This window comes from Cyprinodon variegatus, unplaced genomic scaffold (assembly GCF_000732505.1).
Source record: "Cyprinodon variegatus isolate N-32 unplaced genomic scaffold, C_variegatus-1.0 Scaffold432, whole genome shotgun sequence".
In the NCBI taxonomy this organism is placed as follows: Eukaryota; Metazoa; Chordata; class Actinopteri; order Cyprinodontiformes; family Cyprinodontidae; genus Cyprinodon; species Cyprinodon variegatus.
Window position 1 is genome coordinate 518709 of NW_015150885.1, and position 26769 is coordinate 545477.

A 26769-nucleotide genomic window follows, 5' to 3' on the forward strand; every position below is an offset into this window, starting at 1 on the left:
GAATGGGAGGCCAGGTGAACGAGCCAGTGATATTTCCGTTTATTTGTTAAAATTTCCATAATTCGTTTGCTTCGGTGACATCAAAGGACTGGTCAGCCAATCAAAGGGCTCGCTCTAGGGACGCGTATCCAAGAGGAGTAGAAAAGCGCCGGATGCTGTTGCTATAGTAACGCAGCATTCTTTTGCTTTGATATAGTGCCGCTGCCAAATGAGAGGGGAATTAATTTGAAATATAGAAAAAAAATGTAATGTACAAATACTTTAAATTTAATGTTTTTTATTATTATTATTATTATTATTTTAGCTCAACTAGATCAGTGCTTCCCAATGTTATGGTTTTGTTCCCACTTTATCAACCAACATGGTTAAAAAAAGCACCACTACAAAATGGACAGAATCAACTACTTTAGCTGTGAATGCTCTTTGTTACATTATTAAATTGGTGGTGAATTGATTTGGTAGAAATGTTTGTATGCTTGACAAATATTTTGGGATATGAAACAATTCTGGTAATATTCTGTTGTTGTATTTGGAAAACATCCAATACCACATTATTTTAAAACGCAGAAGCTTGTTTTTAAACCATTTACCAGGTGTAATTTCGTCTTTTCTTTAAGTTGAGATTATCTCAAATGATCCAGATTTAGATTATTAAATTATCTTTTAACCAAGCAGTACGTTTCTGGCGGGCATATTTTAAAAGATAAGAAAATGAATATTATTTTTTGTTATATTTCATAACTCCTCCTTAAAATTTAAATTAATGAATTCACATCTAAATAACCTGTTTTTTTTTTTTTATCCTTTTGACATCCTTCTTATATTTACTGTCCAGCTTTTTTCTATGTTTTGTATCTTTTCATCACTCTAATTATTTGCTCACTCTACACATTTTCTGTCAGACCTAATCATTAGATGTTACAACTTTTTCAGTCAGAATACAAAAAAAAATAAAAAATAATAAACCAAAGATGACTTTACAATCTAAATATCCAAGGGCCATTACTATAAGAGATAATTATTTTATAGATTCTGGGTTTGAATGTGCTACTACAAGATTACTGTAACACTTCTAGCCACCAATTACAAAACTTTCTGTAATCCTCTCAACTAATTTAAATTTATTGTTCACTTAACTAAATAAACACAAATAATATATTTTTATGTCTCTAGATATTTCACAGTGATGCATTTTTCTCTTATAAGGATAACTGACCATATAAACAGATTTGCACAACAAAGTGTGGCTTTATGATTACTTTATACAGAATTTCTATTAAAAAAGCAAAAGATAAGAAAGATAATTCTTCTAATATGTATTTGGTCCATTGGAATCTGTAAATCCACATGAATGAAGCTGATCAAATAACATGATGGATGAGTGACTATCTTATTGAAATATATCAACCACAGTATATGATTTTTCTTTTTTGCAGAGTATATTTGATAAATGATGAAAGATTAAATCTGGCCTGTCCTTTCTGCTCAGATCCAGCTTACAAACCAGTTCTGGTTCTCCTGAAGTCCATGCAAGAATCTTTCATATGTCTAAACCATTTAGCTAAAGCCATAAAAAGTATAACAGAACACCTTGGAAATAGGAAAACTACGGAGCCCCTCTGATGACATGGTCAAAAAAATTTTTTAATTCTGGCCACGAAGTAGTATTTCGTGCGCACGAAATACTACTTCGTGGCCACAATTAAAACTTTTTTTTTGACCATGTCATCAGAGAGGCTCCATAGAAAAATTTTCAAAGAGGAAAAAATAAAAATACAAATAGACATTTTAAAAATAACTCCAGAGACATGTGCTCCTGGAAGCTTGCTTATGCAAGCTGTGAATTTGATTGAAACATATATAGTAAACAAATAGAAAACCCGAGCATGGAATGCGCCATTAAAATCAAAAACTTTATTTTAAGGTACTTTGGGTGATTAATTTCAGCAAGACTATTAGAAATATAAAAAGGAAATAGCTAATTTTATATATATATATATATATATATATATATATATATATATATATATATATTATTACCTTGTAGGCAAAATAAGAGTAAAAATGAGTTTCTAATCTTACTAATCATTTGTTAGAATCTTACTCATCAGCTCACTTAAAACATGTAAATGTTTGATTCCAAGTTATGTCGCTGTGAATCTTTGATGCCCAAAGTCACTGCTAAAGAAAATATATTATTTTTTATTATTATGATAATGACACAGATGCTAAAGTGCATGTTAAATAAAAACAGACTCCACAGCTTTGCATTTATATGACATTTCTTTATTTGCAATATCTCCAGTTTTACACATTTTCTAATTAAATGACCAAAACTGTCCACCTGAAATGTTTATGCTCAAATAACTCCTATCAGGATGCAAAATGATTGCACCAGCATGGCTATTTGAAGAGATGGCTAACTCTTTAGTTTAATCATACACAACGCCTAGCTGATCAATCCATTCAACCTGAGGCATTTCACAATATCATTTGTGTTGTGATACAATCTGAAACTACATTTTCAATCTCTAAACTTACTCAACCTTAATAAAAACATCAGTCAAATGTATCTCATTGAACAACGTAACAGTTTCAGAACAAACAGGAACTCAGGATAGATTAAAGATAAGGCAAAGATTACAAATAAATCTTCTTAGTCATTTGACAGTTGCCAAAGTGCAGACAGGAGGTGTTTCTTTTAGTAAGACAAAACATTCTGACTGTCCAAATCATCTGGTCTTGAATATCCAATATGAAGCAGCTCCATGTGTATTCCTGCTAAGCTCTTTGTCCATAAAATGTACACAAATATTAGATGTGAAAGCTTAATTAAAAGGAAAATGGGTATTCAGAGCTAGTGACACACTGAAGTTTAAAACAGTCTTACTTTAAAATTGAATACAACTTCTGAACCATCAAACCTTCTACATGAAGTAGAGCAATCTGTCTACATACATGTATGCAATTAGCATTAGTGACATCAGGGATAAAAAAAAACAAAAAAACACTGTTGACTAGTTCCCCTCCTTAAATCACCAGCTTAATGTGGTGGGACAAGTTTGTGATTCTCAAATAGGAAGGAATGGTAGATTTTTACCGACTCAATCCCGGGACTGTAAATAAATATCTATGCCAAATTTTCAAATATCGAATGCAGGACTAGTAGCCATGCTGTCAACAGATTCCCCTCAATGAGGTTTTTGAGCTTCTCAGAAGGGTAACTCCTGATGGCTGCAGTAGGAAGAGCTGAAAACAGATGCGTTCCAGTAAAATACCACAGAAGTTTTTTGTTTAAGAAAAAATAAAGAAAATATAAGAAAAGCAAGGTTACAGATAATTCAGTAAATCTCTGCATTCAGTTTCTGATAACTGTAATACCCAACTTCTACTGTAGTTAAACTTTCTAATCTACAGCAATTATCTCACATTTTCATCAATTTAATCTTGTGAATGTCTTTCTGATCAAACTCTTTCACTGTGTAGCATTTGAAATATAAGTGCTATGCAAAAAAAATGTAAGTAGCATCATATGTGGAACTGTTTTAGTTTTCCGTGTTTATACAACTGGTGCAACACACTGCTGCACATAACAAGCAACTCAAAAGCCTTACTTTTAAAGACATTCGTTGTCTCTTGACAAGGCAGTATCCTGATCATTTTATTTTAATAGGATGAAAAAAAGAGTCAATGTTTCAAAGGAACTAAAAAGATCCAAAGTCATCTTAATAAATTACATTCTTCATAAAATATAACAGAGTACATTTTAAGTGTCCTAAACTAAGAAATACTACTGTGTACTTATTTCAGTATATTCTAATCAAGTCTAAAATTACTGAAGGGGGAAATAAAGACCAAATAAAGGATTTTCAAAACGTAGGGTGTATTCACAACACTAAAGTCCTTTGGTCTGCTTGTTTGGTCTAGACCAAAATCGTATGTGTTTTTTTATTTTTTATTTTATTTTAATTGGTGTGGTTTGCTTTCAAATTATGCTTTTTGCAAGTGAACTATAACTTCTAACAAAGCAACATGTGTGACGGTCGTTGCTTCCATTGGACTGAAGGACGAAAGTGAGAAAGAAAGAGCAGATCCGAAAAATGAAAAACTAGTGTGAAAGTCCTGCGCGTTGAATCTCTTTTCTGCACATTTGCGCTGTTATTACAGCTGCAAAATAATTTTTAGTGTCAAGAGCAGTTCATTCAACACAGGCTTCGCAATGTTCTAACTTTGGAACTGTGTCGTAGAATAAATGAACAGCAGAATAAATGAACAGCGGCAGCAACGTTGCTAAGCAACTGACCGGTATGATTTTAGAATTTGTTTAGTCCAAAGAGATTTCTGTAGTCGGGTGAAATCGAGGTCGGTTTGTATTCTTATTTTAAGCAAACCACAGTAGAGTAAGAGTCTGTCTGGAGGCGGAACAAAACCGCCTCAAAAAGGGGGTCTGGTGGCTTGGTCCAGACCATGGTTCACTTAGGGGAAACAAACTCTGGTCTTTTTAAAGCCGACTACATGTGTTAGGTGTGAATACGCCCTTAGGAAATAGAAGTACACCAGATAAGTTATTCTTCTTAAAAACACAATAGTCAGACTGGCTGCTGTGATGGTTTAACCACACAAACACATTTCACCAAAACAATTTTTTACCTCTGAAATTCTATCATACCATAAAATATTCTTAGCTCATTTACAACATATTTTTTTAAAAACCTAAAAAAACCTAAAAAAACAAAAAAAAAACTGGATAATAGGTCCTATCCACAGTACTGTGTTTTAACATTGGTAAGAATTTTATTCAAACTAAATCATATCAACTTTTCAAGAAAACGCACTGACTTGGCACAGCACACTACATTGGAAATCGGTCTCAAACATCAGTGGCTGAATAAGTACATTACTGAAGTGCTTTTTCACACAAAACTTTGTAAATATTTTAACATGTTGATTCAGTAGCATTACGCAACACAGTCTACATCCTCTTGGATTTAGAGGTTACATTTCAGAAACTTGGAGGTTCCAATCTGATCCATAATGTTTTCTTAACATTTCCAGAACTTTCTGGTTCCAGTACCCAGTACTAATGGGTGTTTAAATTGATGTCTAGAAGAACTAGCACTTTTGCAGAATCAGCTATATTCCTAGAGCTTACTGAGCATTCAAGTAAGCAGTGTTTATTATCCAGTAATGTGTATCTGGGTACTTTCAAAGTACTTCGTGAAACTCATAAATATGTTTTTAAAAACAAGTATTAGGTTCCACAGGGTTACAATTCACCTTGTGTTACACCTCATACTAGTAAGGTTTGGAAAGTACCCTAGAGCTTAAAAAGGTAAAGATACTTAACAAGAAAAGTATCTGGTAAAGGTTTCTGAAGGTAATCTCTGAGTTCCAGGAAAGTAAATATGGACTGTGTTGTGTACTTCTACCTACCATTGTATGTAGGCACTTGAAACATTCAAACAAAACAATTCTGAAAGTGTTCACACAACACCTTAGCAGTTGTAATCCCAGCTGGCATACCTACCATAGCCACTCTTTCTATTGTTTAAACTTTATCCTCTAAACATCTGACTCAGAGTAATAAGCTTATGAAGTTTATATTGTTAAATGTACACCACTTTTAATGTGACTACTGTGATGGCTCATGAGAAATTATTTGACATCAGATGGATTATACAGCATTTCCTCTCAGCATAGAACCTGTCTATGCAATGCAAAGGCACACCAGAAGGTGGAGCACTGATCCAGTTCTCTGGGGATCTTTCTGAGCATTTTAAAGGGATGTCCATAAGCCAGTTTTCATATTATACATTATAACATGAGAATAAAAAGCTAAATAAGTGCTTGCCACTGGTTTGTTAAATTTAAGTAAGATCTGGCACTATGGAATCATTATAAAAAAAAATTTACTTAAATAAAACATTCAAGGTAAAAACAATTCGCAATATATGACCCATCTGACATTTCTTTGACCAACCTAAATGTATTCAGCCATAAATATGTACACACTTAAATGGTTTATAAGTGAGATTTCTAGCCTTTTTGTTCAGGACAGTTCACAAGGTGTTATTACTGTATTTACACTGTGTTCTTTTCTGCTGTTTGGGACATTTCTGGCTGCATTTGTACAGAATTGCCTCTTTTAAAGAGGCGATTCCTGTACAATTCACATATGTAGACACAATACTTTAATCTTAATTTAAACTTAATCAAGATCGGTAAACGGGGGCAAAGTATTCATGAAAAGATTGAAAATGTATTTTAACATAGATTTAAAAAACGTGCACTGACGACAGAGGTTCTATAATGCAAAGTAACCCTCAAACTTGAACATATCAGTAGCAACATTATGAACATGCAGGTTGTTGTATGGTGTGCATGATGTTAGTAGAATGTTTGTAGGGAGGCTGTTCAGCACCTCGGACAGCTGCAATGTGGCAGTGACTTCTGTTTCTGATGGTTACTTGAGGATGATCTGTTTTAAAAAGAAGAATAGTTTCACACAACAGAGCCTTGAAATGTGCTTTTTTTGCAGTTCTGGACAGTTTAAATATACTTCAGCATTCAGGTGATAAAGTTTCTATCTTTCTTTTTCTCTTTTGCACAAATAACTATTGTATTCTTAATAAAAAAAAAACTATTTCAGAAATTTCTGAGCTTTAAATCAACAGATCCAGGAATTAAGGAAATCATTTATTTTCTTTTTATGTAACTAGGTTATCAAAAAGAGATTTTAAACAAATAGCACCAAATAGGTTGGGATAAATGGAAAGCAGTGAAATAGATAGCATTCTAAACTGTCACTATTCTAAAATATTTTATTATCAGCATTAAACTGTTGAAAGCTGAGGATGTTAGGAGATAAAATAAAAGCAAAATCTCCCGAAGGTTTCATGTTTCTCAGCAAAGATAAAAAGCATAGAAATCTCCTATGATTGGTTACAACCAAAAACTTTAATTTATCAGGATTTTATGTGATAAACTAACACAAAGTATCACAAAACTTAAGTAAAATTACACCCAAATACACAATCTGTTTAAAAAAATAACAAATAAAATCTGAAAAGTGCGGCTTGCACTTATATTCTGCCCCCTAGAGATGTTTGCCTGTTCTTCCTTGCAAAGCAGCATTATTTTGTGAGGCAAGGATGCATGCGAAGTATCTCTGAAAAGCAGTTTTCAAGATTTGACAAAGATTATTCATTGAATTTTGATAGAACTTTACCTAGTCTTAATAAACACAATTTGATGTAAAAATGTTGGTTCAGGTTGTGTATTTACAGTATTTCTGGCTTAACTGCCTCTCTTTAATGTGCAGTTCCAGATAGAAATTTTCACTCTGATAAAAAGAGAAAAAAAACAATAACCACATTATGCTTACAAAGAGAATGTTTACATCTTAATATAACCTGCATTATAGGTTCCTACACTGCTATTAAAGGTTTGAAAAGACAACAGTGAACAAAGCACAAAACATGCAATAAAGAATAAAGCGACACGGTTTATTGCAGGTTGAAGACTTCTTAAGAAGTGTAGTCTGCAGTAAGGGAAAGGAATGAAATACAGCCTAGCAGTTCTGCTGAAGGTCTAAAGGTATACAAAGCTGTATGGCTGTTAAGCAAGCGTGACATCCTGATGCTGATGAAGCAACTCCCCTGATTTCATCTCCCAGATGAAGCACTGATACAAAGCTCAAGGATTTACCACAGAAAGCTTTAAAAAGGAGCAAACCTGATTGGCTGGTGCTGTTGCTGCGTAGGGGACACTTGTGGCAGGAGTGGCTGCTGCAGAGACAGTAGCAGGCGTAGCACTGTACATCATGGGGACTTTTTCAGGAGGGGAACCATGGAAGCAATGAAAAGGGAGGTGAAGCGTTATGGTAACCATAGCAATGTTTCTCGTTCTCTGGCCAAGCAAATATACAATGACAGTAGCAGCAAGCCATCATTGGGTTAGCCAGCAGATGGCATGTGATCACATGGCAAAGCAAGACAGCAAGGGAGAACATAAAAGGAGCGCTAATAAGAAATGTAATTAGGAAATCTGCTCAGTAATGGACATCCCATAAGTCTATAGATATATTCAAAATTAATTAATGAATGTCAGGGATACTGATCATATTTCCTAATATTTCCCAGAGGTGCATGGAAAAGTCTACAGACAAAATCTGTCAAAGTGATAACATTTTAACATTAACTACGGTATTAGGAACAAAAAAGGAAATTTTATACCTAGGATGAGAAAAATGTTACATATGTAGATAAACAAAGACATTTTAAAGTTCAGGTATTCTGGAGCTGGAAAAAAGTTTTAATCATATTCATTTTTAAACTATGGAATTTAAGACATTTTTTGAAGAAGACGAAGAAGTAACATACCATAGTTGTTAGCAGGAGTCATGCAAAAGACAGAACCTGTGTGATTACAAAACAAGAAGAACAAATTTAGCTTATTCTGACCATTCTGTTTGAATCCAATTACATCATTCAGGAATGTTTGCATCAGTTGTTTTTCAGATGTCTAGTTCAGGCATTATTTCATATTACTCTGGTTTCCATTGTGGTACCAAGAGCCGCCCATAGGAAGGATAACATGACACAAACAAACATAAACACAGTCAGTGTTTAGGTGCTGCATATTTATTCATTCATCTGAACCAACTAGATCCCTGCTTTTTAGCTTCAGCTCTAAAATTTCTCTGCTGCAAACTCAGAATGCCTAATATGCTAGTGTTAGCTGGAAAAGCACACAACAGTCATTCTGACTGATGAAGTCCGCTTCTTTAACAGCAGGGAAATAATTGGCCTTTCTGTATTGCTTAAGGTAATTTAAAAAGACAAAAATCTTCAAATTTCTTTGCAACTAACAGATAAAAGCTAATAGGTTACTGTTAACCATGTCAGAAAAAACTGCATTTAGATAGCAATTCTTGATTAGACTATGGCAGATTCTTCCCATAGTTTTGTTTTTTTAAACTGCTCCAAGGTATTTTTATACCAAACCCACACAGTCATATTCTATGTCTAGTTTTGAAATGATCAGAAGACAGGGCTGGGTTTAATTGCGCTTTTAATGTGCGCTAAACTGTGTGACTTTGGGGATTAACCCTAGTAGAACATAAACTCCTTATATGATTTCCTGATGTGATAAATGTTTATTACCTTCCAGATGGAGATGCTGCACCTTTTGTTAAGATGCCACTATTAATGCTATTTCTCTTTAGCGTTGCACTTTCATGCACTAAACATAACTGATTCAGAATAAAACATCAAATGCTACACAACACTGGAGTGTGTACAATAGTTTGGAAATCAGTGGATTTGATAAAATGCAGTTTTCTGCTACGAATTTCAAGTATTTGTGGATACATGTAGTTACTTACTGTTAATGAAAATGTAAATGTTCATGTCTTGAATTTTAAACTGATATTTCAACCTATTTGTAATGATCTTATATATCTGATGTCTGACAAATTTGGGGAATATCTTTTGGACTTTATCGAATAAAGAGGGATCATTTATTTGTTAATGTAGGCCTACTTTATTTTGTCATATTTCTGTCTCAAAATATGGATTTTAGTCAATGTCTACTGTTATGACCCCCCTGTTGGTCTAGGGGAGTGGCACTACAGAGACACTACATTTCTTCGCACACTATTTTCTCCATAATATAAACATGGCAAAGTGAATTTTAAAGTAATTCTGTACTAAAGTTGCACTTGGGTCTTTATTCTACTAAGTGCAATAACAACTACTTATTTGAAATAACTCTTTTACTTGGAACACTGTCTTTTGTAGTAAATTAAGTCTTGTCACTGTGGTTACATGTAGTTTCTTTAAGGTGACAAATAAGAAATTTATGATTAATACCTGATCTGCAGATGTATTGTCAGGTTGGAAAAACACAATAAGGGCTTTTGACATTATAGGAAACACTTAAACCAGGAAAGTAATCAGTTAGTCCTTAAAATCTTGAATTCATTGCACTGGGATTGTATATGACAACACATGATTGAAACATGTAAGAAACTAAACTATATATGCTTTTCTAAACTGATTCATAAAGAATAAAAATGAAAAAATTTAGCATATAATCCAGTTCAATATCACTTGTAAAGCATAAAAATACAATCAGTCTGATATGATTTCATCAAATTTCATAGTTATCTAATAAAAAAAGACAAGGTTTTTGTTTAGAAAATTTAGCATAAGGGCTTTGAAGGTGTCTTAGATGAACCAGAGTCAACAAACATCTTATAGAAAACAAAGAAAAACTCTGAACAGATTAAACTCTGGAGACCGTTGCTTGAAACATCTAAAAAGACCTCCATTTAGTATATTACACAAAAAATAAAGAAAAAAAAAACTTGGAATGACTGCAACTTCCTCATCCTCATCTGAGTTTCAGGATGTGCATTAATGCCATGGTAAAAAAAACTGATGGAGCCAATATATTAAGAGTAGAAATTAGCAAAGGTGGTTAGTAACAAGTCACATTTCTAATTTTTATGTGGAAAAAAAATGTGGTAAAAATATTTTTCTTCCACATAAATTTGTTATTTCATACTCATGCATTTATTTGTATTCCATAGTAAACGCAATTGATTCTTGCAAATACCAGAACTTGTACATAAAGTCTGTCTGTCTGCATCATTTCTAAACATTAAATCAGATGCTACTATCCAATAATTACTTAACATCTGCAGAGGATGAATTTCTTTCAGTATTGTAATGTAATTGCTGTCCACTAGAGGGATGATGTTTATGCTTAAGAGCCTCACTGGTAGAAGTAATGAAAGAGCGGACGGATGCTAGTGCTGAAACATGAATCGATCTAGAGTCCGGTGCTGAATTATCAACACAGTTTAATGGAAAGAAGGATGCTGAATACCCTCTCTGAAGTTCTGTTATTATATATTAAAACTCTATTAACTCAAGAAGTTTAAAGGCACTGCTAGCAGCGCAAAGTATTAACCAGCACCAATTGCTGGATTGAATCAAAACAGACAGCAGTTAGCATCCGCTTCATTGAAATGAGGTGGCAAATAGTCTGACAGCATGTCAGATTAACATATCCTGTCTGTTAATGATATCTTTGCATGTCTATAAGGGGGAAGTTATAAGTGTTAAAAAATTTATTTTTCTCATATTTATTTAGTATCAGACGTTCCTGTTTTGTTATATTTTCTCAACATTTTTAGTTCATTCAGTCAGTTTTTAAAATATAATTATGTACTGCTTTTTAAAATTCAGCATATTGTAAAAAATATATATCTAGATTCTTAAGTTAATGGAAAGATTGTCTTATACAAGACAATCTTACAAAACATCTGTTTTAATAGATTACAGATGTTTAAAAAAAAAAAATCAATCAATTGATTGTTGGTTGATCGATAAGATCAGCTAATTTTAGATTAATTCATGAATCTATAACATGTATCCTCAGTTTCATAATATTTCAAGTGCCATGTATTTATGCTCTGAAAGTAAATAATGTATTTTACTAATTAAATAGACTTTGAATGCCATCGAATCCCCACACCTTGTACTGGTTTTAGTTTAGAGTCAGTGCCAAAATTATCCTTGCAAACATTTATAAGAAAGTGACTTAATCAGATAAGATATGGCAATATGTTAGGAAACCAGCACTACACATCACAATGAACACACTTATATCTGTGTAAAACATGCTAGAGTCAGAATCAAACTTTCCCATCCAAACCAAATAAGGGCATCATCTTATTTAGCGAGGGTGGGAAAAAGACAAACATGAAACTGAGGTGAAAGTTAAATTTCAAGCTGCAGCACCACAATGGTTTAGAATAGATAGTACGTTCATATGCTGTTCCATCCAATGTCCAGAGTATCTATCCGTAGAAAAATTTTTGTTTTTGAGGAGAAATCAAAATAATACAATTTAACCTTTATGGTTGCAATGTAAATATAAGTTGTATTAATGGCTCTGTGGAAAAGCTCACCAGTGGGATAAAATCCTGCTGCAGCTTGCTGTAGCTGTGTATTGGCCAAAGCCTGCTGGTAGTGCAATAAACTGGGTGAGAGGAGAGAGCTGGCCCAGCTGCTCTTCTCAAGGGCTGGTCTCTTTGGTAGGTGCTGCAGGACGCTGGGTGGAAAGCCCTGAAAAGTGACAGAAAGAGGCATGACAGCTACTTCATTCTCACTTCTCCAAGGTCCTGTTCTTAATTTGTTAAAAATCTTTTTTTAAATATACATATAAATAAATATAGTACTAAAAGAAACATTCATATAAAAACAACCACAGTTGAATCATTCCGGTAAAATTGATGATAAAACATAACGTTTTGAACAAATTTGGTTATTTAAATGTACACTAATAGTGGATGTTTGCAGGTGAGAGGCTACATGAAGAAGCTGTCAATTACAAATGGCAGAATAAAATAAAAAAAATTGTTTCTTTTTTTTTTGTTTTGTTTATGACAACAGCAACATGCAAAGCAAAAGGTGAAAAGTACCAGGTCTACAGCTGCCTCGAGGGGTCGCTTCATTGCTTTGGCGGTCGACTGAGTCTTTTAATAGCAGGCAGCGAGCACATGATGGCAGTGGGCCAATGGGGGTTCAAGAGCATTAACATACAGGTAACAGCAAGAAGAGGTGCATCATGGAGAACAGCATTGTGGTGAGAGGAGGGGGAGGGAGGGGAGGGGGACAAAAACAAAATAATCTGAATGCAGTATACCACATAAACATTCATGCACAGTAACAAAATGTATTATAGGGTGATTAAATGATTAAAAACAAGCTGTAAGTCTGAATTTTGTTAATAAATAGATTAGACAAGATTTACAGTGATTTTTGTCTAATATACGTATAAACACATATACCCTCAAAATGCACAACTATATACAGTTTATATTACCTAAGAGAAGCTCAGATAAGATTAAGAGAATGAAAATACAGTAAAATTAGTGGAGCTTCGCATAATAACAGAATTTTAGACTCAACACGCCAAACGAATTGGATAGTCTGAGAAAGGGATATAGATGAAAAACACAGCAGGCATTGAAAATGTTCGCTGTTAAATGAAAGATGATTTGGTTTTATGAGAGCCAGCCCAAAGACGTGCCACAAATCAGCAGATGAAACATGCGCTCGGCATCATAAAACACAGTGGAGCTCCATTTACTGCGTTTACTGCAAAGCTTGGGGTGGAATGATGGATACCTCTCTGACATATATGAAAATCTACACCTGCTTTTTAATGTAAAAAAAGAAAAAGAAATATACCGTACACATGTAACCAGAGAAGATAATATACATGAGAGGTGATGTAAATGGTCAAAGTACATTTTTAATCATGGTACCAATTCTTTAAATCTACAGCTAAATTTAGATTGTTCATCCACAGAATCGAAATAAGATCTACAAATATTTCAAATTTGACTGCCAATATTTTGCTATGTAAAAATCCTTATAAAGTATAAAATGTGGGAAAAATAGTAAATTCCTTGATAGTTGCTTTACTGGAGCTTATGGCAGATGTGAATTGAAGAAGAGAGAATACTGATATTTAACCCAAAACATGTTGAAGACTTTTTGAAACTATTTTTTTTTATTAATTATCTTCTAAGAAATTGTTTAGTAATTTTTCAGATGAAGGGAACATTTTGATAGGTTTACATCAAAACAACCTTGCTCTTTAGAAGGAGCACATTCCTTTTTAAAGTTGTAGGAAAGCGGCTGTTCCAACGATTGCATTTCCGAATTCTCCAGCGTGGTGCCCGATTTTACAGGAGTGAATAAAGTGAATGTGGCGGAAGGTTCGCAAGCTTTTGGTTGTGGGCGGTGTCTTGGAAGCATCTTTCTAACCAGTTAGCAACTTAGCGCTAGTAGGTTCCCAATGGGAAATTACATTGGGACCAAGTTAGCAACGACACTGTCAAGGGGTAGAAGGCTTACAGCCGAACATGTTTGAGCCCTTGCCTCGCAACGCTGCCTGTTCTGTTAGCTCTATGCCTGCCGAAGACACAGACGTCCATCCCTGTGAACACTGGGACGGAACTCAATGGTAAAGTAAATTATTCTTATTTCTTATTTCAACGGTTGCGTATATTAGCTGCGACGTATGAATCAAGATGCTATGACCGAAAACATTTGATTGACAGCTGACGTATAATTAACTGGCCTGCTAACGAAAAAACCCCCACAAATTTTAAGACAGGACTTTTTTTTTAAAAATAGAAATGTTCTAACATTTGGGACAACATGGTCTGATAAAGAGTACATTTATATATATATGTTTAAGCCAGAATGATTTGAAATTCAAATATGACTTCCCCACGACTTTAAAATCTACTGTATACTACATGGCTGCACTGGCTAATTGCAAAGCAGAAATAAGCAGTGCTCCAAGTTTAGCATTGCGATAGGAAACACAGTAGCTGTTATTATATCCAGTCATGGTAACATTCTATCCTCTGCAGCCATAGTGATGCTTCTTTAGAACTAGGAAACCTTGCACTCTAAATCTGTATACCCTAAAGTAAACAGCAAAGACTATTTTTTTTGTGACAGAAACATCAATTTCTCCATTAGAAGGTTTAGGAACTTTCTATCTAGATGTTTCTTTAGCTTATGGAGTCCTACGTAAGAAATAAATACATTCTAATTGCTTATTTGAATGGAAAAAGATGATATTCATGAAGAAATCCTGACAGTGTGAAAAGAAAGGACTGGGATGCCACCTTTTCTAACATTTGTAAATATACAGGTAGCTACCTCAAACAATGATTTCATTCAAAATACCTAAGTTATTGTACAATCTAAGCTTATCGATAGCTGGTCCAGTCATTTAAAATGTATTTTATGATATTTTTTGGTTATTTTTTCTCATTATACATCTGATATGTTAAAAAGCAAAAACTTCCCCATCACTGTAAATCAACCTAACAGGTTCCCTAAAACATGAAGAATTTTATATGTAAATATCAGCTGTGATTTATTTTAAACTTATTTCACTGGTTCTGCTGTTTTGTTTAAATTATTTTGCAGAACACTTGAAGATGTTTACAATGATGCATTACGTAATGGGCATGTTTTATGACATGCCAACAACCCGATAAGCTCAAAAGAAAAGAGACTTTAAATTCAAATGATCTGAACATTAACTACAAGGCTCCACAGCCTCAGACACAGTGAATGCTCTCACAGTGTTGAAGAGACAGATGATCTGAAGTAAGTTAGATTGAGAAGGATAAAGCTCTGTCTTACCATGGCTGCAGCTGTGGCCTGGGCTCCTGCCCCTGTCTGACTGACTTGTTGTTGACTGGATTTGATTTTGGCCTGCAAGTGTGCAGGCGGGTGAAAATACTTGCACTTCTCTCTGGAGCAGCGGCTCTTGATGTAGTCCATGCAAACAGTGACTGTGTTGTCGGTGGTGTCAATCATCGGGCTGTCAATGGGATGAGCGAAGCGGCAATCTGTCTCCCCTCTGGAGCAGTTACCTCGCTGAAACTCCCGGCACACCTGAAGAAATAAAAAACAAGATAACCAAAGGAGTTTATCTGTAGCCTATTATGAGCACTGGAATTTTTTTTTTATATAAAAAACACTCTTCCTTCATCTTCAGTACCTCTAATTTATCTGCACGCTGCAGCTTCTGAGATGGCGAGGAAGAAGATGAAGAAGAGGAAGAGGAGGTACATTGGACCGTGACAGCTGAGCTGCCAGGAACAAGAACCTGGGTGCTGGAGAGGATGTCTGAGGGGATGAGACTCATTCCATGGTTCAAAGGGGTAATGTAAGACCCATAACCCAGACTGGTGTTAGTGCCAAGCCCCTTTAGAACAGAAGATGTTAACAATGAGGAGAGAGAACCTGTGTTACATTCATAGATAAAAATAAAAAGAAGAAGAAAGTTGCAAAATCATTCCAAGGATCTCACCACAGGCTGCATACTCGGTCCAGGGATCATCAGCTGCATCTGCTGGGCAAGAACAGCAGCAGCCGTCTTCTGATGGATTAGGTTGTTGCGTCCATTTATCTCTAACTGGGTTTTCAGGTGAGTAGGAGGATGGAGATACTTGCAGTTTTCTCTTGAGCATCTGCCCTGAATTGGGAGAAAGCAAAAAGCACAGAAACGTTCACAGCTTTCCTTTTATGTTTAGCTTATCATGAACATTACCATTCAAAAAGCATGCAATATATTGAAAATAAACAGATATAAAAAGAACAGCTATGATTCTTTTAGGAAGTAAAAGAAAAAAATCTGTTTTTAATCTTATCCGTTTAATTAAGCTTTAACAGAAAATATGTCCGGTAACAGGCTTAAATAGAAAACTCCTTAATACTCTTCTTACTCTCTTAAAAATCCATAACTTTTGATCTAGGTACTGATATATTTGAAAAGGTTTGAAAATCCAAAGTGCTACACAAAGTGAGAATAAACATTAAGACATAATTAAAACATAAAATGAATAAACCTAACAAAGCTTTTAACATCTGTGAAAAGGTGGCAGCAGACAATCGAATGCACCACAAATAGATAAATGTATAGCAAACACAAGATTGATTAAAAACTCCCTAAAAGACAAAACAATGAAAGACAATACAAAAGAAAAATTATGGAAATTAAAGAACAAAATACAGAAGCAAAAAAATCATAAATGCTGCAAAAAACAGGAACTACAGAAATTAACAAATATAGCTGTAAACTGGCTCTACAAAACAGAAATCTACAAGACTACTAGTGGGAGTCACCAAACAAGCCATGTCCTTTTTTAAACCTGTAGCAGATTTTGTGGAGCAAGTTTGCAGCTTTTTTTAAATTCAATATTAATTCTGGTACTTGCAGAATTTTCCTTTTGTTTCGGTTTATTTTCCTCAATGCAACATTTTTGATTTGTAGAGTTTTTCAGTTGTAATTTTTTTTTCTTTTGCTATCTGTGTTTGGTGGAGTTTGCATCCTTTCTCTGAATTGAGGCACATTGTTATGCCACACTTTTCAGATGGGAATTAATTTGTTTTGAATTTAACAAAGTGTGAAACAGTTGAAGTTGCTTTGAATGGCCCTAGAACCAATGCACCTTCAGGCACCTACATGCAAATTACAAACACTGGCATGTTTAGTTTTCTTTTCCAGTAAAATATTGCAAGCGTAAGCTTGTAAAACCTCAGGCTACCACAACCAAGCCTTTCTAAGTTGTTAGTTTTTTCTATATTAAATCAGAAATCACCTCTGTTCAGGTTTGCAAGTTTTCAGCAGCTCTTGTTAAATGTTGAGCAAGGAAACAGGAAAGGTTTGTGCTTCAACAAATCTGACTCACTTCAGGGAAAGTCATGGGATACGAATGAGACAAATACCGAAGACTGTGCACATTCCGCTTGAAAAGCAAGTCAGTTCTGTTGCTTGGATCTTATTTTTTAAAACCGGAATTCAACATTTCCTTCAGCCATATATGAAGAGAATTAAGCATTAAGAAGGATATAGAGAAAAAATATCCTCCTAGAGAGTAAAGATTGGTTATTCATTAAACATTAGGGTGAATTTATATCTCCAATCTTCCGTCATACTCTAACTGTATTTTGGGTCTTAGATGCAGTAATGAAAACATTCCTTCTCACGATGTAGCTCAGTGAGTCTGAGTCAACCATAATGTAATCTTCACGGCTCAAACTTTGGAAATAAAAACATTCTTTCAACATTAGCACAGCAGGCAGAACACCTCACTGCCTAGAATAAGTCTTGGATGTGTGTTAAATATCGCATTCTTAAAAAATATGTTTAGAGAAAGCTCTCGTTAAATGTCCAACTGTTATGGTTGCTGTAATGGAGAATATCCAACTAATGAAATCAATCTTGCATTAATTTGAGGGGATTTATTTATCAGATAGATAAATAAATAGTATTCCAAGCATTAACTTTACTGGTTACTGGTGATTTAGTGGACTCTCCTCCACTTAAAAAACTGATAAAATCTTAAGCTGATCAAGAACTACAAAAAAAATACCAAAAATCTATTTCTAAATAGAGAGAAAAATCAACATGACAAAAAAAGCTAATAAAAAAAGGAAACTATGTAATTACATTTAAATATTTCTTTCTAATGTTTTAGAAAGTATTCCAGGGTGCCTTTTTTAGAGGAAGCAGGGAGGGAACTATTCTTAGTGTTAATGCTTTTTGACCCATGACCACAAGGGCATATAGGAGCACTTCATAAAAGTAGAAAGAAGAGATCAGGGAATGACTGAACATGAGAGTAATCCCAGGAGCAAAGCTGCATGGGGATGTGAGATTGAATGTGTTAGAGTGGATTAAGGCAGAGTCGGTCCCGTACAGGCCAACGGAGCAAGCAGGAGGATAAACTGGCTCTAATCCAATTGGCAGAAATACTTTTTTTTTCTTTTTAAATCTAACTAAATCTTATAACATATGCCAGGTGTTTTGGCTTATTTACATATTATTTTATTGACTGGTATTTTGAATGACATTTTCCTTAAAGGCGTTAAGACAGGAGTTTTGCTTTGAAGTATGGTAAGTGTCTGGACGTGAGGGCATCTTAATCCGCTGTGGGACTTGGAGAAATCTTCATTAGGGAAAATAAACACTGAAAATGGACAGGATTAGTTCTGTTGTGTTAAAACTTTAAAGGGGAGATAAGAATGATTTAACTTATCAAATGTCATTTGGTTGATCATTGCAAAGTAAACTAAGAAAGCTGCAGCACACTTTGCATTTTTTACCATTAGCAGTTCAATGCCTTGAACATGGGTGAGTCTCCAGGGATAAATTTCAAGTATAATATTGTTGGGATGACACTAATTGGTTGAAGAAACGGCTCTTTGTTTTGTTTGGGTATTTTTTGCCAAATGCACTCAGAAATATATTCAAACTATTTTTTGTGCTTTGACTATATTTCCAGTGTGAGATTAAAATTCTACAATTAAAAAATATATATTTCTAAAAGTTTATAAAATAAATGTAAGCAGTAGTGCAAATAAATATGTAGGTAACATCTAATAGCTGTTATGGAAAGCCTGTAGGTTATATTGTACCTAATGTAATGAACAAACTAATTGGTCCCGGTCTACCAAAAAAATCATTCAATGAATATGATCATTTTATTTTACACAACTTTTTAAACCAAAATACCTGAAATCCTATATTACCTTTGGTCAAATAATCTAACATAACAGCATTTAGAAGTCACATACAGTGAGAAAACAATATGCCAATTTAGTTCTTTGTCCATTTTAATACAATAGGTACTGGTGCTGAAACTCATTTTAGTGAACTTGTATAGTTAAGGGATATTTTGTTTCGTAAACATATGAAAGAATCAGTAATAAATCTTACCTTCAGTGAGTCAAAGCACGCAATGACTCTCCCGTTTTCAACCTGGCAGCTCTTGGGTGGATGTGCAAATTTGCATTCCTCATCACTGCGTGAACAGTTGCCGCGCTGAAACTGACGACAAACTTCCAACGTCAGCCATTTGGTGTCTCTTACTGAAGACATATTGAGTGCCATGTCCAAAATGCGTTCACAACACAGTAAGTGTTAAAATTCTTATGGTTAAAAAAAAATTAAAAGAATTTGAAAGCTAGAGTTTAATGAAACATATAGGAGAAAATGCAGCATTGTCCTTTAACCAAAAGAAGCAGGTAAAGTTATTTCAGGTAGACATTCCTAGGTCATATTTCTGTCTGCTTCTTCTTCTTATGGCTAAGGATCCACTATCTTGTTGGTGCTTAATGTGTGCAAACTAGCACCAAAAACTTTGCAGTCGAGGTATCGTATATTCTTGAATTTGTCTTTAAAAAAAGAGCATAGGCCAGCTATGACTTTGCACCAACTTCAGGGTGGAGCTATCTTCTCAAAGGCACTTCTATTGCAGACCTGTAAGGAAGAAAAACATCATTAAAACTAAAATTCCTTCCAGCTAAAATGAAACATGTTGTTTACCACAGTAAACATGTTATTCTGGGTTATAAAAAAAAAAAAAAATTCAAACGTTTGAATTTGGTATTTTTGTTTCTTTTACATCAACAAAAAGTGAAATCCTTTGCAATTTTGTTTTCCTTACACACTACATGAATGCTACATTGCCAAGAGACAGACATAGGGCCAAAGACATGAAAAACAATTAATTAGGCTATGAACTTTTTTAGTCCCATACAGATTTCCTGTTTTTGTCTTTTTGTCTCATATAATCAAACCAGTTTAAATATAGCACATAAGTAACCTGAGTAAAGACCAAAAAGATGAACTCCCTTCTATGTTTTTGATCATTATGTGTTGCAAAAATCAAAAACTGATGACGACTGTAGATGTTCTTCCTTTAGATGTTTCGCTCCATAACTTCTCAGCTCTATAAGTTTCAAGTTTTTGTCTGGCACATTAAGGATCAAAGCACATCAAAACCATCACACTGACACCACCGTGTTTGACTGTCTGTTTGTTAATTTTTGTTTTTTGTAAATGCTATGCTGGATTCTTAAACTGCTGCATTGGGATGCATACCTTCCAAAAAGTTTGTCTCATGTACCCACAGAATATTTTCACCAAAGTCTTGCTGATCATGAAAGATGTTTAACACCAAATGTGAGACATACCTTTATGTCCCTTATTGATCAGCGGTGGTGAAAAATTTAACGTTCTTGTTCAATCTCTTTCAAACTGTTGAGTAATGAACAGAGAAGATAACTGAGGAAAGTAAGGCCAACGGTGCTTTAAGGGCTCATTATGCTTGACGCACCGACATTCTGTGGGGAAAATGAGCTGTATTGAAATTCTGCACGCACGGAGGGCCATGGAAGAGCGGACGTCCTGGATGCATCAAGCATAAACCAAACTCCGGTTAATATCCTCGTTGAGTTCTTGTTTTGTTCTTGGAAACATTTTGGTAGTATGGCTAACAATGAACAGTGATAATGTTCACTACCATTCCCTATTTTTTCTATTTGTGGCTAATGACTCTCAATGTGGTTTACTGAAGTGCTAAAGCCAATTTTATTGATTTTCTTAAGATCAAGGTATAATTAAAACTTTTTTCTCAAATATATTCATAAAAAGGTTTTTCTGTTATACAAAAAACAAAACAAAACATACAGTTCCAGATAAAAGGTTGTATATAGATTTCTACTTGCAAACATCGGCTGCATCTCAACATCCCACCCATCCGCCTCCCTAAGAATTAGACGTATGGTTATAGTATGGTTATCGCATGGTTATCGTATGGTTATTACATGGGTATCTATAACCAGATAACCATAGAAGATGCTAGGGATCTCAGTCAGTCTTTTGTCAGGATTCCAGCCTCGGACAGACGGTCAAACAGAGAGGGACAACCAAGAGGGGGAGACCAAGCTACGGGTGCTATGTGAGTCAGATCCGACCAAATGATCCAGCCAACTGCCATGGATTGAATATGCTGTGAATTCTGCTCCTTCTACAACTACTGGTCTCTCTTGGTTTTATATTGTTTTTGGTTTTAGCCACCGGTGTTCACCATTGAGGAAAAAATGAGAAGTTTCTATCAGCCCAATTGTCCGATTTGAGGTACCAGCGAGCCAGGCCCGATGAACAGAGAGCCATCTCCTGCCTGTCCTCTGACCACCAACACATCAGCACCTAGGACTCTCTGGGCGGCACCCACTGTGTTGCTTTGGCAGCCAACCGGGTGGAACTAACCGCAACCTCTGGGCTCAGACTGAACTATAAGAGCAGGTTACTGACCCACACGTTTGTTATCATCCACTTCCAGAAAGACGTGGTCACTAACCTGTTGTCTCCTCTCTGCAAAGGTTCCTGCCTTAGACGCTGACACTGCTTACTTTGTTTTAGTTTCCAATAAACGTTTTTTGAGAAATCTGTTTGTCCGCCTCAAATACTGGATCCTACTGTTCTTACCCTTAACACTAAACCCATAAAAAGTCTAAAACCCTATTAAAAGCAGGAATCTCCAAATAGTATTAAACTTTTAACACCTAACAGCTGTACAGTAACATGTTTCTGTATCCTCAAAGCATAGATAACTCACTTTGACAAACTATACCAAAATCCCTCCCCTTGAAGAAATGTTTACAGCTTTAATTAAAGAAAACCAATTTACCACCAGTAAGATTGGTCCTCTTTGATCTTATTCCCATTACAGAATGCAAGACTGAATATCTCACTTAGGCCGAGTTATTCTGTTGCTTTTTAGAGCTTACAAATTGGAGAACATTTAATCTATCTTGTAGTGTAAAAGGAAAGTAACCCGGTTAACTTAAGGATAAGGCAGCTTTCTTTAAGCCACACTTCCTCAACAAATATTAGCTTGTTGTGTGACATCCAGAGAGCCTCTGCTCTTTATCTACTAGACCATATAGCTTAGCTGGGGCAGGAGAGTCAATCAATCAATACTAATATTGGAACATTTCCAAGCTCAAATCTATAGTGAGGGTGCAATTGTACAAAACTTTCAACACTCCATCATTTAACTTCTGCAATACCTGTGATGTACTTTTCATTGTACAACAAAGCTTACCGGTATATGCAAATACTTTGCTTTTCCAGATCTGGTGAAAATATGGCATCACAAAGACAGAATCCAAACCCACTACTACATATGCAGAATACAGTGCTAGTAACAAAGAACATTCACACCCATTGCTGGAAGGCAAACAAATTAACAAACAAAACAGTCAAAACAGTAAAGTAGACCTTTGACAAAAGAGGTGAAGGATCATAGTAGTTAATTCACTCATGAGTAGTTAATTCACTCCCCTAAGCTAAAACACCGTGCTCAGACTAGTAAACTGACCTCTGATGTTCTTCCTCCTTCTCTTTAGCAGCCGTCCGTGTAAAACCAAAGCATACAACAGCAAATTCCTTTAGGCGCAAGTCAGGAAACGGAGCAAGAGAAACTTCCTCTGCCTCTTCATGCAGCTCTAAACTAGTTTTTTTTTTTTTTTTAAGCTGAAAATGAAAGCTAGATTAACATTTTGAGCTGCTTGGTTTTTAGAATCATAACCGTAAAACACCCACCCTCTCCTTCCTGACCAACCGATTCAGAGACCAGAAACTGGATATTTTCCAAGCAGCCAAAACAAACTGTCTGCCAGGCTCTGACTAAAATATTTCCAGCCACCCCCTTCCTGTCTCTGTGCTGGCCTCTGGAAAGACCCTCCCAGTCTGGAAACATCCAATAGGAGGGTGGCAGCAGATCCACAACTGGAAAACTTCCTGCTGACCAGCCTATCCTTAGTACCACTGCACAGAGATGATTATGTTCAATATTTACTTATTAAAACCACAAACACAAGCTGTATCCATGTTTTCAATATGCTAACAAAGCTAGTTACTCAGACATTTGTAAAGCTGTCTTTAAACAACAACAAAAAAAGTAAACTTTACATAAACTCTTCCAAAAAACTTTCTATTTCTACTAAAAATATTTTTAATCATATTTAAATACTTTGGCTCATTATCATGCAAATTGTTTCCACAAAAAAAACAGTCAATCCTCTTTTGCATGTCTAACATTTCAAGTAAGGCTGAAATATTAATCGGATTAAACATGATTAAGCAATTATTGAAATAATCGTCAACTAATTTAGTAACCATTTAATAGTTAACTGGAGTTTAGAGGCTCTTAAATTTGCATTTAGCTGACAGAGCAACCCACCTAGATCAGTGATATACCAAAATTGTAAATAAAAAAAAAAAAAAAAAAATCATTTTCATCTGTAAATATGCTCCATCCAGCATACCGGTAAGTGCAATAGTGGTTTTCTCAAGTGGAAAAGCTTTATTTTCCCTTGGTTTATTTAAGCAAAAACCTTTTGCTATCCAATTATTAATTAAAAAAAAGGACAGATCAATGAATTTGCAAAATAATCGTTAGTTGCAGCCCTACTTTAAACTAAAGACCAATGCATGCATGTATGAGGTGTTCAGACCAGACAAATCCCAACAATTTATCAGATGCTGCACTTTAAATGAGCAAATTAACATAAAATAAAAGTTAAGATAAAGACAGAAAATGTAACAAAACTAAAACTCAAGCTTTAAAGTTAAATCAACTGTTTTCTTTCCTGTACTAGTTTTCATTTTCAAATTCATATCTTTTTAGAGAAAAATTGTTAGTAAATAAACAAATAATACAATCTAGTGGTTCTGTAACAGATGTTATAGTTTTGCATGATATAAAAAAACTAAAAGGCTGGCAAGATAAACTCTAAACAAAGTATATGGTAGAAGCCAGAATGAAAGAAAATGCATCATAACAGTACGTCCTGTTTTATGCATTTAAACAAAGAAACTGACTGTACTACAACAACAAAAAAACCAAACTGAAAAATGTGCAAAAAAAAAGAAACATACAAAACACATTGACCAAAAATAGGAACATTTGGAAATGTTTAGTTTCTATTTTCTTATAGTATTTTAAGGTTTGAGTAAAGAGACAAGAACCATGAAACATCTTCAAGATTTTCTACGCTAATCTGTAAAACAACTTAAGTTTCTTGCTAAATGCACAAAAAGCTTCCATTTTTGTATAGTAGGGTGTTTTGTATTTCCAGGGGCCAAGAATTGATATGAAGTACTGAATCAGTAAGCATGTCTTACTTGTTTACAGCAAGCAAACAGGGGTGTGGCTAAGCTATGATCTGTGAGCAGAGGCTGTTGTATTAGTTACAGTCATGGGATCTGCAACTTAGAAAAAAAAAATCATGTTTTCTGTTGGTGTTTGAAGAATCTAAAGTATGGTTGGGTTTTCTTGTTATCAAACTTAGTGTGTTATTATTAATTTAAAATACAAATCCATTAAAAAACATTAATTGATTTGATGCTCAAGAACCCAAACAAAAACTCATTTTTATGACAAACGTAGAGTTAATGGCTATGTATTGACTCATATTTTTGAACAAATCAATCGATAACAGCTTTTAATGTTTTATAATTTACTAAAGGTTCTTATATCTTGCTTTTTTGGCCAAAGATCTAGGAATATATACAGTACCATGAATATTTCCTTTGGCACTAATGAGGATTCATTTGATATATTAGTTGTTTTCTATCAATTCAAAAGAAAAACACTTGTCTTCTCTGCGATGCTGCCTTTCCGTGCTGATGCAGGCAGTTTCATTGCTGTAAAGCGCCTCTTCAATGTTCACAGGGGTGGCCAGAAAGTGGCCAATGTACACTGAGGTGTGGCTGAAAACTGATAGTCGCCAAAACCAGTTTAAGGTTAGTCTACCAAAAACTACTACTAAACTATACATAGCATCATCCCATACAGCTGATGACTTACATTCATGCAGGTTATTATGTTTTATTTTGATATGCATATGACTAAATAAAGAAGCTTTGTTATTCATAATTAGAGCTAGCTTTTATAATGTGATGTGAGGTGTACTGTTGTAAAGCGATTCATAACACAATGCAAATTGAATGGAAATGTGTAACTGAAGATATAAGGATTCTGGTTGGGGATTTTGTGTTTTTTTTGTGTGTTTCTGTAAAGAATGAGTTTTCTCTGTAGTGTGTCTGGGCTCTCCCTTAGAGATAGGGTGAGGAGCTCAGTCATCCAGGGGGGACTTAGAGTAGAGCCGCTGCTCCTCCACATCGAGAGAAGCCAGGTGAGGTGGCTCGGGCATCTGATAAGGATGCCTCCTCGACATCTCCCTGGTGAGGTGTTCCAGCCACGTCCCACAGGGAGGAAGCCCAGGGGGAGAAACAGGACACACTGGAGGCACTATGTTTCTCTGCTGGCATGGGAGCACCTTGGGATTTCCCTGGAAGAGCTGGGCCAAGGGGCTGGGGAGAGGGACGTCTGGGCCTCCATACTGAAGCTGCTACCCCCGCGACCCGACCCCGGATAAGCGGAAGAGGATGGATGGATGGGTAGATGGGTGGATGGATGGATGGTGTTTTTAATAAAGCCATTGCTGTGGCATACTGTTCAACTCCTCAAAGTTCTTCTTTTTTTTTCTTGCAAAAATAACAATTCAATTTAGAAATAAACAACCTTGGTATCCCTGGATTATTGGTGCACTTGTAATTTCTATGGTTTTTAACCAATCAGCGTTCTTGTTTATTTTGCTGTAACAATCTATAAACCTTCCCAAAAGGCAAAATATGTCATTAAACATCAATGTGACATCAAACACTGATATCAATTTGTTACCCTAATTTAGACAAAAAAAAAAAAAAAAAAATCAAAATTACATCACTCTTTTGACATCAATTTGATTTATGTCAAATAATGATTTTATTGATGTCATTTTAACATGAATTCATTGTGATTTGTTACCACCACCTAAGGCCGCGAGCCCAACTTTGTGAACCGTTAAGATTTATTTTTACGCAATCTTAAACCAGACCTCGTCCCTGCAGAGATTGGTAGTTCCAAAAGGGAGCTGATTCACATATTTTTTTTCCTAAACTAAAGAATGGAGTTTTATACTAAGCTAGTAAGCTTTGGGGCACAGCACGTATACAACTCGATGGAGTACATAAAGTGTGATATATTAGCTTGTGTCGGCGCTAATAAGTGGATCTGCTTACCTCATCGTTAGGACACGGTATCACGCAGCAGCAGCCAGGAAGGCAGACGGAAAAAAACGGCGACTGAACTAAGGAAAAACAAGATGTCAAGTGTTCCCAAAATGTCTGTTCAACAGTTCGTCTAATTTTCTCCCGGAACCATGAATCAAAGCTTGCTCGACCCAATTTCTTCCCTACTTCGTTGCGCTGCAAAGATTTAAGCAACAAGCTTTTGACAGCTTACTGTACGACCGTCAT

The 26769-nt window shown here is 35.2% G+C and overlaps 1 protein-coding gene across 5 annotated transcripts; it reads right to left on the reverse strand.

The window, feature by feature from the left end:
* Nucleotides 1-4265: 4265 nt before the first annotated feature.
* Nucleotides 4266-26769, reverse strand: LOC107093557 (muscleblind-like protein 2a). 5 transcript variants are annotated; one of them, XM_015388688.1, is made up of 10 exons: nucleotides 26533-26769; nucleotides 19333-19875; nucleotides 15922-16086; nucleotides 15610-15816; nucleotides 15249-15503; nucleotides 12494-12547; nucleotides 11981-12137; nucleotides 8382-8417; nucleotides 7735-7829; nucleotides 6326-6478 (listed from the first exon to the last, which is right to left on the reverse strand). In XM_015388688.1, exons 2-10 carry the CDS (start codon nucleotides 19504-19506, stop codon nucleotides 6464-6466), a joined length of 1158 nt encoding a protein of 385 aa, XP_015244174.1. In that variant the 5' UTR covers nucleotides 19507-19875; nucleotides 26533-26769; the 3' UTR covers nucleotides 6326-6463. The 5 variants fall into 5 exon arrangements, with proteins under 5 accessions (XP_015244172.1, XP_015244173.1, XP_015244176.1 ...); XM_015388686.1 differs by lacking the exon at nucleotides 7735-7829 and having other exon boundaries at nucleotides 4266-6478; XM_015388687.1 differs by lacking the exons at nucleotides 7735-7829; nucleotides 26533-26769 and adding an exon at nucleotides 22784-23073 and having other exon boundaries at nucleotides 4266-6478.